General features: G+C 40.5%; 1 protein-coding gene across 1 annotated transcript in view; it reads left to right on the top strand.

Moving 5' to 3' along the window:
* The window catches only part of NOC3L (NOC3 like DNA replication regulator), a 38,936-nt gene that overhangs the window by 20,874 nt on the left and 2,637 nt on the right, over nucleotides 1–15,425 (top strand). The window contains exons 14-19 of the mRNA XM_049790399.1: nucleotides 79–151; nucleotides 243–306; nucleotides 391–462; nucleotides 1,551–1,732; nucleotides 11,883–12,011; nucleotides 13,476–13,573. Coding sequence (XP_049646356.1) covers nucleotides 79–151; nucleotides 243–306; nucleotides 391–462; nucleotides 1,551–1,732; nucleotides 11,883–12,011; nucleotides 13,476–13,573 — 618 coding nt within the window. The remainder of the gene's footprint in view (nucleotides 1–78; nucleotides 152–242; nucleotides 307–390; nucleotides 463–1,550; nucleotides 1,733–11,882; nucleotides 12,012–13,475; nucleotides 13,574–15,425) is intronic.

Below are 15,425 nucleotides of genomic sequence, written 5' to 3'. Positions count from 1 at the left end.
GAAACATGGCTTTAAGTCAAGTTTGCTGTTGCTTTTTGTCTGTTGATAAATTATCTTTTAATTTTTATTTGATTCTAGGTTTGCTCACCTTATAAATGTGGAGTTCTTCGATGATTTATTAGTAGTTTTGCATACTCTCATTGAGTCTGGTGTAAGTAACTATTAATGAATTTTAAATATATATTAATATTAATGCTTTTAAAATGGTAATTATTATTGTTAATACTAACATATATTTTTAGGACCTAAGCTATCAAGAAAGTCTTCACTGTGTCCAGACTGCTTTTCATATACTTTCTGGGCAAGGTAAGAATTTTTCTAAGTTTTGAAAGTCTTAGCTTTTCCTAAGGCTACAACATAATTAATTTATTTTTTTAATCATTTCCCAAGGTGATGTTCTGAATATCGATCCAATGAAATTCTATACACATCTTTATAAAACACTGTTCAAGTTACATGCAGGTATGTATATTGAGATAGTGGAATTTTGTTTGTTTTTGGTTTTGTTCTACACTATTTTGGGTCACATCTAGCAGTGCTCAGGGATCACTCCTGATTGTACTGGTGGGCCCATTTGTATTCACAGGGATCAAACCAAGGTTGGGAACTTGGAGAGAAAGAACAGTGGTAAGGTACTTTCTTTGCATGTGGCTGATCGGGATTTGATCCTTGGCATCCCATATGATTTTCTGAACACTGCCAGGAGTGATTTCTGAGTGCAGAAATAACCTGGGAATAACCTCTAAGCACCACTGAGTGTGGACCCAAAACAAAATAAATGAAATCAGAGTCAAACCAGGGTTGGCTGGTTAGCTCTAGTAAGGTTAGCTCCAGAACAATCTCTCCAGTCTTAATAGTGTGTATTTAAAAATATTATACTATTTTCTGGGGTGGAGGGGAGATACCAATATCCAGCCGTACTCAGGGTTTTACTACTGTTCTGCGCTTAAGGGGTCATTCTAGTTGTATTCTAGGACTGTATGCCTGCCAGAAATCAGACTGGGGTCAGATGGGTGCAAGGCAAGTGCCTAACTTACTGTTATTTATCTGATACCCAGAAGAGTGGTTTTAATAGGTACTTCTGTTTTAAGACTACATTGTGACCAGAATTTTCCTCATTAAAAAATGAGAAATAGGAATAAGTACATACAATGAATCTGCCAGTGGCACACATCTGTGTTTGTCTTGTGTAAGACTTGGAGAGCATTAACTTTTGGCACTGGGGCTGGAGCACTAGTACAGCAGGTATAGGGAGTTTGCCTTGACCCAGGTTCAATCCCCATATGGTCCCCTGATCACTGCCAAGAGTAATTCTGAGTGCAGAGCCAGGAGAACAGAACCCCTGCGCATTGCTGGGTATGATCCCACCCCCCACCCCCATCCCTCAATTCTGTCATTAATCTGTTGCATCGTTTGAATATCACATTATTTATTACAAAAATGATTTAGCCCAGGCACAACAGTTCAGTTTGAGTTTCCCTGGCATTTAGTGAAATTGCATAATGAAAATTTGATTAAAACAGTTCTCAAGGTTGTCTCTACTGTTTTAGGTGCTATCAATGATGGTGTTGAGATTGTACTCCAGTGTCTTGATGTCATGCTAACTAAGCGCCGAAAGCAGGTTTCTTTGCAGCGAGCCCTTGCTTTCATCAAGCGCCTCTGTACCCTTGCACTTCATGTTCTTCCAAATTCAAGCATTGGCATTTTAGCAACTAACAGGATATTGATGCATGTAAGTTGTATACAAAATGATAACTGTCTAGAAGATAACTGTCTAGTGGTTATCAGTGGTGTATATCTGCTGAGCAAATTTATTTACTTTTGGGAGGATGACTGGATAGGGGTTGCACACAGCAGTACTAGGAGACTATTCCTAGCTCTTTGCTCAGGAATGACTAACTCCTGACTCCTACAAGACCACATATGGTACTGGGGATTTGAGCGAGGGTTGGTTGGATGCAAGCAAGCAACTTAGCCTTTGTACTGTATCTTCTGGTCTAGACTTAAAAAATATTTATATATAAAAGCATATTTTATTTTGATGAAAGGGAATTAAAGTGATAATGATATACATTACTGCTCTATAACTTTTTGAAGGAAGACCTTTCAAGTGGTGCTAAGAGAACCAACTCCATTGATAATTATCCTTGCTATACATGCTTAATAGAACCTTAACAATGCTTAAGGTGCATCAAGGTGACACTAGCTGTATAGTTTAGCAGGAAGGGGGTGATGTGTATGTGATTCCAAGAATTGAACTCAGGATCTGCTTCCCAGGCATGTGCTTTATTCTTTTGAACTGTCTCTGGTCTCTACAACTTTCTATTAGCATTTAATGATAGTGGACACTATATTTTTCCCTCTTTTATGTATGTGTATGTATATTTGTTTGTGTGTTTGTTTTTGGGCCACACCTAGTTATGCTCTGGGCTTACTCCTGGCTCTATGCTCAGGTATTACTTGGTGGGGCACAAAGAACTGGACCATATGTAGTGCTGGGGATTCAACCTAGGTTGACTGCATACAGGGCCTCTGTCTTACTTGCTGTACTATCTCTTTGACCTTAAACACATAGTTTCTTCAGTGTACTTATCATGTTGGAAATACTTTACAAAAGTTCACAGTTTCATGATGCTGTGAAGTAGCTACCGTATTTTCTTTTTCCAGATGGAAAAACAGGTCTGAAAAGAATAAGCAATGTAAGTGGCACTGCAAGTAGTTGGCAGAGGTGGGACCCAAATATAGGTGACTTATAGACTTTTTTCCATTGATTTGTTATTTGTTTATTTGTTTATATTGTTAGTAGTGTGGGACCCATACTCAGTAATTGCATTGGGGTGGGATTGGCCTGGGTTGACAAAGATAGAATCTGGGCTTCACATAAATGCTGCATGTGCTTTACCACTGAGCTAATCTTTGACTATTTTTCTATTGGTGGAGAGATAGTACAGGAGGGTAGGCATGTGACTGACTGATTCCATTCCTGACACTGCATATAGTTCATTGAGCCACAAGTGAACGCTTGGGCCCTCACCCCTACCTTTTCAAATGACTGGTAGAACAGCTGCCTTGCATGTGCTGAGGGACCCTGGTTTGATTACTGCCACAGCCCCCCACCCCAAATCTTTCCCTGATTTTTTTTCCTCCTTTTTTTTTTTTTTTTTTTTTTTTTGGTTTTTGGGCCACACTCGGAAGCACTCAGGGGTCACTCCTGGCCCTATGCTCAGAAATTGCTCCTGGCAGGCTCGGGGGACCATATGGGATGCCGGGATTCGAACCACCATCCTTCTGCATGTAAGGCAAATGCCCTACATTCATGCTATCTCTCTGCCCCCTTCTCTTTTTTTTTTTTTTTTAAACTTTAGTTTCTTTTTTTTTTTTTTTTAATTTTTTTTTTATTTAAACACCTTGATTACATACATGATTGTGTTTGGGTTTCAGTCATAAAAGGAACACCACCCATCACCAGTGCAACATTCCCATCACCCAAGTCCCAAATCTCCCTCCTCCCCACCCAACCCCCGCCTGTACCCTAAACAGGCTCTACATTTCCCTCATACATTCTCAATATTAGGACAGTTCAAAATGTAGTTATTTCTCTAACTAAACTCATCACTCTTTGTGGTGAGCTTCCTGAGGTGAGCTGGAACTTCCAGCTCTTTTCTCTTTTGTGTCTGAAAATTATTATTACAAGGGTGTCTTTCATTTTTCTTAAAACCCATAGATGAGTGAGACCATTCTGCGTTTTTCTCTCTCTCTCTGACTTATTTCACTCAGCATAATAGATTCCATGTACATCCATGTATAGGAAAATTTCATGACTTCATCTCTCCTGACAGCTGCATAATATTCCATTGTGTATATGTACCACAGTTTCTTTAGCCATTCGTCTGTTGAAGGGCATCTTGGTTGTTTCCAGAGTCTTGCTATGGTAAATAGAGCTGCAATGAATATAGGTGTAAGGAAGGGGTTTTTGTATTGTATTTTTGTGTTCCTAGGGTATATTCCTAGGAGTGGTATAGCTGTATCGTATGGGAGCTCGATTTCCAGTTTTTGGAGGAATCTCCATATCGCTTTCCATAAAGGTTGAACTAGACAGCATTCCCACCAGCAGTGGATAAGAGTTCCTTTCTCTCCACATCCCCGCCAACACTGTTTATTCTCATTCTTTGTGATGTGTGCCATTCTCTGGGGTGTGAGGTGGTATCTCATCGTTGTTTTGATTTGCATCTCCCTGATGATTAGTGATGTGGAACATTTTTTCATGTGTCTTTTGGCCATGCGTATTTCTTCTTTGTCAAAGTGTCTGTTCATTTCTTCTCCCCATTTTTTGATGGGGTTAGATGTTTTTTTCTTGTAAAGTTCTGTCAGTGCCTTGTATATTTTGGAGATTAGCCCCTTATCTGATGGGTATTGGGTGAATAGTTTCTCCCACTCAGTGGGTGGCTCTTGTATCCTGGGCACTATTTCCTTTGAGGTGCAGAAGCTTCTCAGCTTAATATATTCCCATCTGTTAATCTCTGCTTTCACTTGCTTGGAGAGTGCAGTTTCCTCCTTGAAGATGCCTGTAATGTCCTGGAGTGTTTTGCCTATGTGCTGTTCTATATATCTTATGGTTTTGGGGCTGATATCGAGGTCTTTAATCCATTTGGATTTTACCTTTGTACATGATGTTAGCTGGGGGTCTAAGTTTAATTTTTTGCAAGTGGCTATCCAATTGTGCCAACACCACTTGTTGAAGAGGCTTTCCCTGCTCCATTTAGGATTTCCTGCTCCTTTATCAAAAATTAGATGGTTGTATCTCTGGGGAACATTTTCTGAGTATTCAAGCCTATTCCACTGATCTGAGGACCTATCCTTATTCCAATGCCATGCTGTTTTGATAACTGTTGCTTTGTAGTACAGTTTAAAGTTGGGAAAAGTAATTCCTCCCATATTCTTTTTCCCAATGATTGCTTTAGCTATTCGAGGGTGTTTATTGTTCCAAATGAATTTCAAAAGTGTCTGATCCACTTCTTTGAAGAATGTCATGGGTATCTTTAGAGGGATGGCATTAAATCTGTATAATGCCTTGGGGAGTATTGACATTTTGATGATGTTAATCCTGCCAATCCATGAGCAGGGTATGTGCTTCCATTTCCGTGTGTCCTCTCTTATTTCTTGGAGCAGAGTTTTATAGTTTTCTTTGTATAGGTCCTTCACATATTTAGTCAAGTTGATTCCAAGATATTTGAGTTTGTGTGGTACTATTGTGAATGGGGTTGTTTTCTTAATGTCCATTTCATCCTTATTACTATTGGTATATAGAAAGGCCATTGATTTTTGTGTGTTAATTTTGTAGCCTGCCACCTTGCTATATGAGTCTATTGTTTCTAGAAGCTTTTTGATAGAGTCTTTAGGGTTTTCTAAGTAGAGTATCATGTCATCTGCAAACAGTGAGAGCTTGACTTCTTCCTTTCCTATCTGGATTCCCTTGATATCCTTTTCTTGCCTAATCGCTATAGCAAGTACTTCCAGTGCTATGTTGAATAGGAGTGGTGAGAGAGGACAGCCTTGTCTTGTGCCAGAATTTAGAGGGAAGGCTTTTAGTTTTTCTCCATTGAGGATAATATTTGCCACTGGCTTGTGGTAGATGGCCTTCACTATATTGAGAAAGGTTCCCTCCATTCCCATCTTGCTGAGAGTTTTGATCAAGAATGGGTGTTGGACCTTATCAAATGCTTTATCTGCATCTATTGATATGATCATGTGGTTTTTATTTTTCTTGTTATTGATGTTGTGTATTATGTTGATAGATTTACGGATGTTAAACCAGCCTTGCATTCCTGGGATGAAACCTACTTGATCGTAGTGGATGATCTTCTTAACGAGGCATTGAATCCTATTTGCCAGGATTTTGTTGAGGATCTTTGCATCTGCATTCATCAGTGATATTGGTCTGTAATTTTCTTTTTTGGTAGCGTCTCTGTCTGGTTTAGGTATCAAGGTGATGTTGGCTTCATAAAAGCTATTTGGAAGTGTTTCTGTTTGTTCAATTTCATGAAAGAGTCTTGCCAAGATTGGCAGTAGTTCCTCTTGGAAAGTTTGATAGAATTCATTAGTGAATCCATCTGGACCTGGGCTTTTGTTTTTCGGCAGACATTTGATTACTGTTTTAATTTCATCAATGGTGATGGGGGTGTTTAAATATGCTACATCCTCTTCCTTCAACCGTGGAAGATTATAAGAGTCCAAGAATTTATCCATTTCTTCCAGGTTCTCATTTTTAGTGGCGTAGAGTTTTTCAAAGTAGTTTCTGATTACCCTTTGAATCTCTGTCATATCAGTAGTGATTTCTCCTTTTTCATTCCTGATACGAGTTATCAAGTTTCTCTCTCTCTCTTTCTTTGTTAGGTTTGCCAGTGGTCTATCAATCTTGTTTATTTTTTCAAAGAACCAACTTCTGCTTTCGTTGATCTTTCGGATTGTTTTTTGAGTTTCCACTTCGTTGATTTCTGCTCTCAGCTTTGTTATTTCCTTCTGTCTTCCTATTCTTGGGTCCTTTTGTTGAGCATTTTCTAGTTCTATTAGCTGTGTCATTAAGCTACTCAGGTAAGCTCCTTCTTCCTTCCTGATGTGTGCTTGCAAAGCTATAAATTTTCCTCTCAGTACTGCTTTTGCTGTGTCCCATAAGTTCTGAGAGTTTGTGTCTTTATTGTCATTTGTTTCCAGGAACCTTTTTATTTCCTCCTTGATTTCATCTCGGACCCACTGGTTATTGAGCATGAGGCTGTTTAACTTCCAGGTGTTAAAGTGTTTCTTCTGAGTCCCTTTGGAGTTCACAAATAATTTCAGAGCCTTGTGGTCAGCGAAGGTAGTCTGCAAAATTTCTATCCTCTTGATCTTATGGAGGTATGTTTTATGTGCCAGCATGTAGTCTATCCTGGAGAATGTCCCATGTACATTGGAGAAGAATGTGTATCCAGGTTTCTGGGGATGGAGTGTCCTATATATATCCACTAGGCCTCTTTCTTCCATTTCTCTCCTCAGGTCTAGTATATTCTTGTTGGGTTTCAGTCTGGTTGACCTGTCCAGTGTTGACAAAGCCGTGTTAAGGTCCCCCACAATTATTGTGTTGTTGTTGATATTATTTTTCAGATTTGTCAACAGTTGTATTAAATATTTTGCTGGCCCCTCATTCGGTGCATATATGTTTAGGAGAGTGAATTCTTCCTGCTCTACGTACCCCTTGATTAATATAAAATGTCCGTCTTTGTCCCTTACAACCTTCCTGAGTATAAAGTTTGCATTATCTGATATTAGTATGGCCACTCCAGCTTTTTTATGGGTGTTGTTTGCTTGGATAACTTTTCTCCAGCCTTTTATTTTGAGTCTATGTTTGTTCTGACTATTCAGGTGCGTTTCTTGTAGGCAGCAGAAGGTTGGATTGAGTTTTTTGATCCATTTAGCCACTCTGTGTCTCTTAACTGGTGCATTTAGTCCATTGACGTTGAGAGAAAGAATTGTCCTGGGATTTAACGCCATCTTTATTTCAAAATTTGGTGTGTCTTTTGGGTAGTCTTGTCTTAGATTAGGTCTTTCAGTTTTTCTCTTAAGACTGGTTTTGTGTCTGTGAAGTTTCTGAGCTGTTTTTTGTCTGAGAAACCATGTATTCTTCCATCAAACCGGAAAGTGAGTTTTGCTGGGTATAGTATTCTGGGTGAAGCATTCATTTCATTCAGTCTTGTCACAATATCCCACCACTGCTTTCTGGCATTGAGCGTTTCTGGTGACAGGTCTGCTGTAAATCTCAGGGAAGCTTGCTTGAACATGATTTCCCCTTTTGATCTTGCTGTTTTCAGAATTCTGTCTCTATCTGTGGGATTTGTCATTGTGACTAGGATGTGTCTTGGGGTGGTTTTTCTGGGGTCTCTTTTGGTTGGTACTCTTCGGGCATGCAGGATTTGATCACATATATTCTTTAGCTCTGGAAGTTTCTCTTTAATGATGTTCTTGACCATTGTTTCTTCCTGGAAATTTTCTTCCTGGGTCTCTGGGACTCCAATGATTCTTAAGTTGTTTCTGTTGATCTTATCATAGACTTCTATTTTCGTCTGTTCCCATTCTTTGACTAATTTTTCCATTGTCTGCTCATTTGCTTTAAGTTTTTTGTCCAATCTCTCCTGCTGTATGGAATTGTTATGTATCTCATCTTCCACAGCACCAAGTCTATTCTCAGCTTCTGATACCCTGTCCCAGAGCTTATCCATTTTGTCATTCACTTCGTTTACTGACTTTTTCAGTCCTGTTAGTTGACATGTTATTTCAGTTTGGAGTTTTGTCATTTCTGCCTTCATATTTTCTTGGTTCTTAGTAGTGTTCTGTTCAACTCTATCCATGGTTTCTTGGAGTCTGTTGAGCACCTTCCATATTGCTAGTCTAAAGTCCTTATCTGAGAGGTTGATTAGTTGTTCAGTCATTATCTGGTCCTCAGAATTGTCATCTTCATTCTCTATGTCTGATGCTGGCCTGCGTTGTTTCCCCATTGTCACACTTGTATTGTGGGTTTTTCTACGTGTTGTAGTGGTATTCATTGTCTATATGATGTAGGCAGCACACTCCTCTGGCTCCTCCCTTTCTGGATGGGCTGACTTGCCTCTAAGGGAGGGGAGTCCTCCGTGGATGCAGCCTCACACTGGGTCAAATCTTAGGCCCGAGCATGCAACAGAGAAGACAGTCCAGAGAGAAATGTTTGCTTCTGTGATATAGCGCCGTTCTTAGTGTGATTTTTCCTTCTTGTTGCAATGGAGTTCTTTCCTTAGAAAGAGTGCATGGCCGCGTAGCGAAGCGGAGCGGCCGTGCTCCTCTGAGCCTCTTTTTGCCCCACTCGCAAGAGTTTCACGCAAGAGGACAGTAGACAGACATAGACAGGTCACACTCACAGTCTTTCACAGCTGAGCCCCACTGGGCCGGTGTACTTTCGCGGATTTTCCCCGCCTGGTGTCACACACAGGGAGCCAGCTTTTGCAAAGGTTCAGTTTTTTTTCTTGCATTCAAACTATGTGGTTACAAAGGTGTTCATGCTTTTCAGTTTTACGGTATATATTGATGTACATTTCCTACTATCAATGTCACATGTTCTTCCTGCATATTCCCCACTGCCTACCTCTGGAGCAGGCATTTTACTTCTCTCCGACTGTCTCTCTGTCTGTCTGTCTGTCTGTCTCCTACCACCCCCCTTCTTTTTTCCTTTTATACACTGTGTTTTGCACTATTTTTTTTTCTACCTTCTCCCCACCCAACCCCCGCCTGTACTCTAGACAAGCTTTCTATTTCCCTCGTACATTCTCTTTATTAGGATAGTTCAAAACGTAGTTATTTCTCTAACTAACGTAAGAAGTTTAGATGCAGGGCCAAGAATAACTAGTGCTTGAAAGGTTATGAGTAGGCCACACACATGTGGTGAATAGGGCATGAATAAAGTTAATGCTTCCTGATGCCTGCCTTTTACCTGGGCCTGGAACCCACCGGCTGGATGGGGTTGCTGAGTCACGTGGCCTGGGATGGAAGAGAGAGAAATCCATCGCCATCCACCGCCATCCAGCCCCATCGTTAATTATTTAATTCAACAACGTAGTTATTTCTGTTTATGGTGAGCTTCATGAGGTGAGCTGTAACTTCCAGCTCTTTTCTCTTTTGTGTCTGAAAGTTATTATTGCAAGAATGTCTTTCATTTTTCTTAAAACCCATAGATGAGTGAGACCATTCTGGGGTTGTCCCTGGCTTGGGGGGACCATATGGGACACCGGGGGATCGAACCGCGGTCCTTCGTTGGCTAGTGCTTGCAAGGCAGACACCTTACCTCTAGCACCACCTCGCCGGCCCCTGTTTTGCACTTTTTTTTTTTTTTTTTGGTGCCCTAACCCCTGTTTTGCACTATTTTTAATGAAGCTGTACTTTGCTTTATCTTCATTCAGCACCCAGTTCTTGTTCAGAGTAATAATTTCATTATCATAGTGATCCCTTCTCTATCCTAAAGTACAGCCCCTTTGTGACAGCCTTTCTACCATGGGCTGTTCCTCCTGGCCCTGATCTATTGTTTCTGGATATTATTACCATACTATCTTTTGTTTTCTTATATTGCACAAATGAGTGAGATGATTCTATCTATCCCTCTCCCTCTGATTTATTAAACTCAGCGTAATACTCTCCATATCCATTTATGTATAAGAAAATTTCATTGGGGCTGGAGAGATAGCATGGAGGTAAGGCGTTTGCCTTGCATGCAGGAGGTTGGTGGTTCGAATCCCGGCATCCCATATGATCCCCCAAGCCTTCCAGGAGCAATTTCTGAGCATAGAGCCAGGAGTAACCCCTGAGCGCTGCCAGGTGTGGACCTCTCTCCCCCCCCCCCCCCAAAAAAAAAAAGAAAATTTCATGACTCCATTTTTCCTAACAGCTGTATAGGATTCCATTGTGTAGATGGACCACAGTTTCTTTAGTCACTGGTCTGTGCACTGGCACTTGGGTTGTTTCCATATTCTGGCTATTGTAAATAGTGCTGCAATAAACATAGGATGTATAAAGCTTTTCAGTATGGTTCTTTTCTTTCCTAGGGTATATCCCTAAAAGTATTCCTGGATTGGGGCTGGAGAGATAACATGGAGTTAGGGTGTTGCCTTGCATGCAGAAGGACGGTGGTTCAAATCCCAGCATCCTATATGGTTCCCTGAGCCTGCCAGGAGCGACTTCTTTTTTTTCTTCTTTATTTGAACATCTTGATTACATAAATGATTGTGATTAGGTTTCAGTCATGTAAAGAACACCCCCTTACCAGTGCAACATTCCCACCACCAATGTCCCAAATCTCCCTCCATCCACCCCACCCCCACCTGTACTCCAGACAGGCTTTCCAGTTCCCTCATTCATTCACTTGATTATGGTAGTTCTCTGTGTAATTATTTCTATAGCTGTACTCACCACTCTTTGTGGTGAGCTTCATGGAGTGAGCTGATGTTCCAGCCCTCCTCTCATTGTCTCTGAGGATTGTGACAAAAATGACTTTTCTTTTTCTTAAAACCCATGGATGAGTGAGACTATTCTGCATCTCTCTCTCTCTCTCCCTCTGACTTATTTCACTCAGCATGATAGATTCCATGTACATCCATGTATAGGAAAATTTCATGACTTCATCTCTCCTGACGGCTGCATAATATTCCATTGTGTATATGTACCACAGTTTCTTTAGCCATTCGTCTGTGGAAGGGCATCTTTGTTGTTTCCAGAGCCTGGCTATTGTGAATAGTGCAATAAATATAGGTGTGAGGAAGGGGTTTTTGTATTGTATTCATGTGTTCTTAGGGTATATCCCGAGGACTAGAATAGCTGGGTCGAATGGGAGCTCAATTTCCAGATTTTGACAGGAGCAACTTCTGAATGCAGAGCCAGGAGTAACTCCTGAGAGCTACCAGATGTGACCCAAAAACAAAAATGAAAACAAAAGAAATATCCTCATTTCTACAGCCATATCTTCTGTCTGCCTGAATTTTTCTTTTGATAAATATATAGGTTCCCTTTTTGTGGAACCATACAATATTTTTGGGAATAAATACAAATGTGTTATAGTAAATATGCTTATACTTGTATCTTTCTATACTTAGATTGTCAAAAATCAATAGAAAAACATTCTTTTCCTATGCAAGATAAAATCTGGATCAACATAAAAGAAAATATATTTTCAATTTTTGTTCTCTTGATAGAAAATTTAAAATTTAAATTTATTAGTAGATATAAAGTGTATATGCTCAGTTCTTATAAATACTGATCATCTTACATTGCCTAATAGCATTATCTTGAAATAACCAATGTTCGTTTAATTATTTTTTTATGTGGCATTTTTGCAGACTTTTCCAAAAACAGATCTGTTGCTTGACAATGAGTCACAGGGAAGTGGAGTTTTCCTCCCTGAACTGGATGAACCTGAGTATTGTAATGCTCAGAATTCTGCTCTGTGGGAATTGCATGCTCTCAGGGTAAGATTGACTCTTTTTCTCTTTATATTTTGTCTGTATGAATATTTCATGTATTTTCCCCCAATAGGAATTATTGCCAGAGTACTGAAACTGCCATGTAAATTCCTATTTAGTAGTGTACATTGATGATGTTTATTGCTACTCCTGGGAATATGCTCAGAATTGCTCCTGGCAGTGCTTGGGGACCAAACGGTGCTGGGAATGCAAAACCTGGCCTTCTACATGTACAATATATTCTTTTTTTGTTTGTTTGTTTTTGTTTTTGTTTTTGGATTTTGGGCCTTACCCGGCGGTGCTCAGGGGTTACTCCTGGCTGTCTGCTCAGAAATAGCTCCTGGTAGGCACGGGGGACCATATGGGACACCGGGATTTGAACCAACCACCTTAGGTCCTGGATTGGCTGCTTGCAAGGCAAACGCTGCTGTGCTATCTCTCTGGGCCCTTTTTGGCCTTTTTTTGGGGGGGGGGGGTACAATATATTCTTAGCCTGTTCTACATTCCTCTGATTTCTCTCTTATTTTTTAAGGTGATACATTTTTGTGAGGCAGTGTCATGAGTTGAATCCATGTTGTGCCTCATGTACACAAAGCATGCTTCTTACTCTTGCACTACATTCCCTGATATCCAGACAGATTTTACTAAAGAAACAGAAAATGACAGTTTTGTAGGCTATGGCTTGGAAGATTTATTTTGACTTTTTGTACGTCTTAGTTCACCTAAAAATTTATTTTGGTTAAATGAAGTTTGTTTTTATGGGGCCAATCTCGTTAGAATTCTGGACTTATTCCTGCTTCTGGCATCACTCCTGGCCATGCTCTGGAGACCATATGTGATACTGGGAATTGGATCTAGGTGAGCCATATACAAGACAAGGTTCTCACTCACACATTATACAATTTCTTTAGCTCTGACTTTCCTTTTTTTTTTTTTGTTTTGTTTTTTGGGCCACACCCGGCGGTGCTCAGGGGTTACTCCTGGCTGTCTGCTCAGAAATAGCTCCTGGCAGGCACGGGGGACCATATGGGACACCGGGATTCGAACCAACCACCTTTGGTCCTGGATTGGCTGCTTGCAAGGCAAACGCCGCTGTGTTATCTCTCCGGGCCCTCCTTTTTATTTTTAAGTACATTTATATTCCTATCCAAATAAGGACACCATTAGTGTAAAATATGTAGAAAGGATGTTTTAGGAAATCTGTCATAAACTGTTTCCACTATGAGAGCAAAACTTCTTTGTGATTTTTTTTTTTTATCCTATAAATGTAAGATTAGGCCTCATTGCTGGTTGGTCATCAAACTGATTTGTGTCTAATCCTATGGTCAAAATTAATCTTTGTAGGTGTGACAGTCCCTTGAATTGCACATACAGTTGTTTTCCCCCCCAAAGAAGGTCTCTGCATAGCCGTGTGTTTTATAAATAGAATAAAATACTGTGTGAGTTGAGTGTGTCCTGTTTCTCCTTCAGAGACATTACCATCCTGTGGTGCAGAGGTTTGCCACTCATCTCATTGCTGGAGCCCCTTCAGAAGGCACTGAAGCACTTAAACCGGACTTGAGTCGAAGGTAGTATTTAGCAGCATTACCTTATTGTAAGACCATAAGTATCACCTCTGAGAGGTCTGTTTTGCAAAGCTCTAGATTTTGAAATAGAAAATGCTACTTGGTTATCTGGATTTGGCCTCACTCTTGTCATCTAGAAGGTCAGTTGTTTCTATTTGGTCTCCAGCTATTTCTGTACTAACCTCCCGATGTGTGAGACATGGAGAGAGTGTCCTTTGTTACTCTTTTTAGGTGGATAAGAGTCCTTCCCAATTTTTCCTCTGGAAATGTTTATAATTATGAACAAGTTGGGAAGAAAATTAACATTTTCCTACAAAATCAGTTAGGAAATACTTCAGAGAAAAAGGTATAAGAAACATCTGTGTCTCTCAACACCGATCCATATTTTGTTGTAGATTTTTCTTGCTTCTAAGCCAAACATCTTTTTAATTCAAAGAGTACAGGTATGTGTTTTCAGATCAACAGGTTGCTTTTTCTGGCTTCTTCATAGTCTGAAGAGAAATTAAGTAGAAAATTGATTTAGTTTCTTGTTACCTTTATTTTGGTAGGAGTATACACCATAGCTCTTAGGAGAAACTCCTGGGATGCTCAGGGTTGGACCACATCTGGTGGTCCTAGGGGACTGTACAGTTCAGAGGCGTGAACTTAGTAAGGCTCCAGCATATGAATCATGTACTCTAGACCACTGTTTGATCCTTCTCCCAGAACCTGTTTAGCATTTTTCTTTTTTGAGGAGGCTGAAGGTTTGTATTATGACCAGTCATGTTCAAGTGTCGCTTTTAGAGGGATCATATGTCATATGCATTGCTGGTAATTGAACTGGGTTGACTATGTGTAAGGCAAGCACCTTAGCCCCTGTACTATTGCTCTGACTCTATTATCTTTTTTTTTTTTTTTTTTTTTGGTTTTTGGGTCACACCCAGCAGCGCTCAGGGGTTACTCTTGGCACTACATTCAGAAATCGCCCCTGGCAGGCACAGGGGACCATATGGGATGCTGGGATTTGAACCACCGTCCTTCTGCATGAAAGGCAAATGCCTTACCTCCATGCTATCTCTCCAGCCCCGACTCTATGATCTTAAATATTGAAGATTCAGCTGAAAAACCACATCACCTGGGGTCACAGAGATAGGTTAGCACAGTGGTCAGCAAGCTGAGGCTCGCGAGCCACATGTGGCTCTTTTACACTTTTAATTTGGCTCTTCTGTGTGCCGGGTGGCCGCTCCAGGAGTCAGGACTCTGCTCCTAGCCTCTGTCTGTGCGTACCCTGTGTGGCTCTCAAAATAAATTTCAATCGTAGTTTTGGCAAGATTTGGCTCAGTTGAAAAAAAAGGTTGCCGACCACTGGGCTAGCAGATAGGGTTGCTTGCCTTGCATGTACTTAACCTGGGTTTGATACCTGGCACCACACATTGTTTCCTGAACCCCTTTAGGAGTGACCCCTGAGTGAAGAGCCAAGAATAAATAAGCCTCAGGTTTGCATGCCTTTTTCTGCAATAAAACAACAAAAACTGCGTATTTTCAACTTCTTTTGAAATATTGGGAAATTTAGAAAATGTGTTTTATGTTTTTCCATGGCGATACCTATCTTCCTCCAGTTGAGGCATCCATTGTATGTATTTTCCATGAATCCTTTTCCTATCTTCCTCCAGTTGAGGCATCCATTGTATGTATTTTCCATGAATCGTTTGCCTTCTGGGTATGGGTAAAATGTAGATAGTTTTTTTGTTTGCTTGTTTTTGTTTGTTTGTTTGTTTGTTTTGAGTCACACCCGGCAGTGCTCAGGGGTTACTCCTGGCTCTGCACTTAGAAATCGCTCCTGGCAGGCACCAGGGACCATATGGGATGCGGGCAT

The sequence above is a fragment of the Suncus etruscus genome, chromosome 17, assembly GCF_024139225.1.
Source record: "Suncus etruscus isolate mSunEtr1 chromosome 17, mSunEtr1.pri.cur, whole genome shotgun sequence".
In the NCBI taxonomy this organism is placed as follows: Eukaryota; Metazoa; Chordata; class Mammalia; order Eulipotyphla; family Soricidae; genus Suncus; species Suncus etruscus.
The sequence above is the reverse complement of the archived record's forward strand: the minus strand, read 5'-3'. Positions and strand labels throughout refer to the sequence as shown.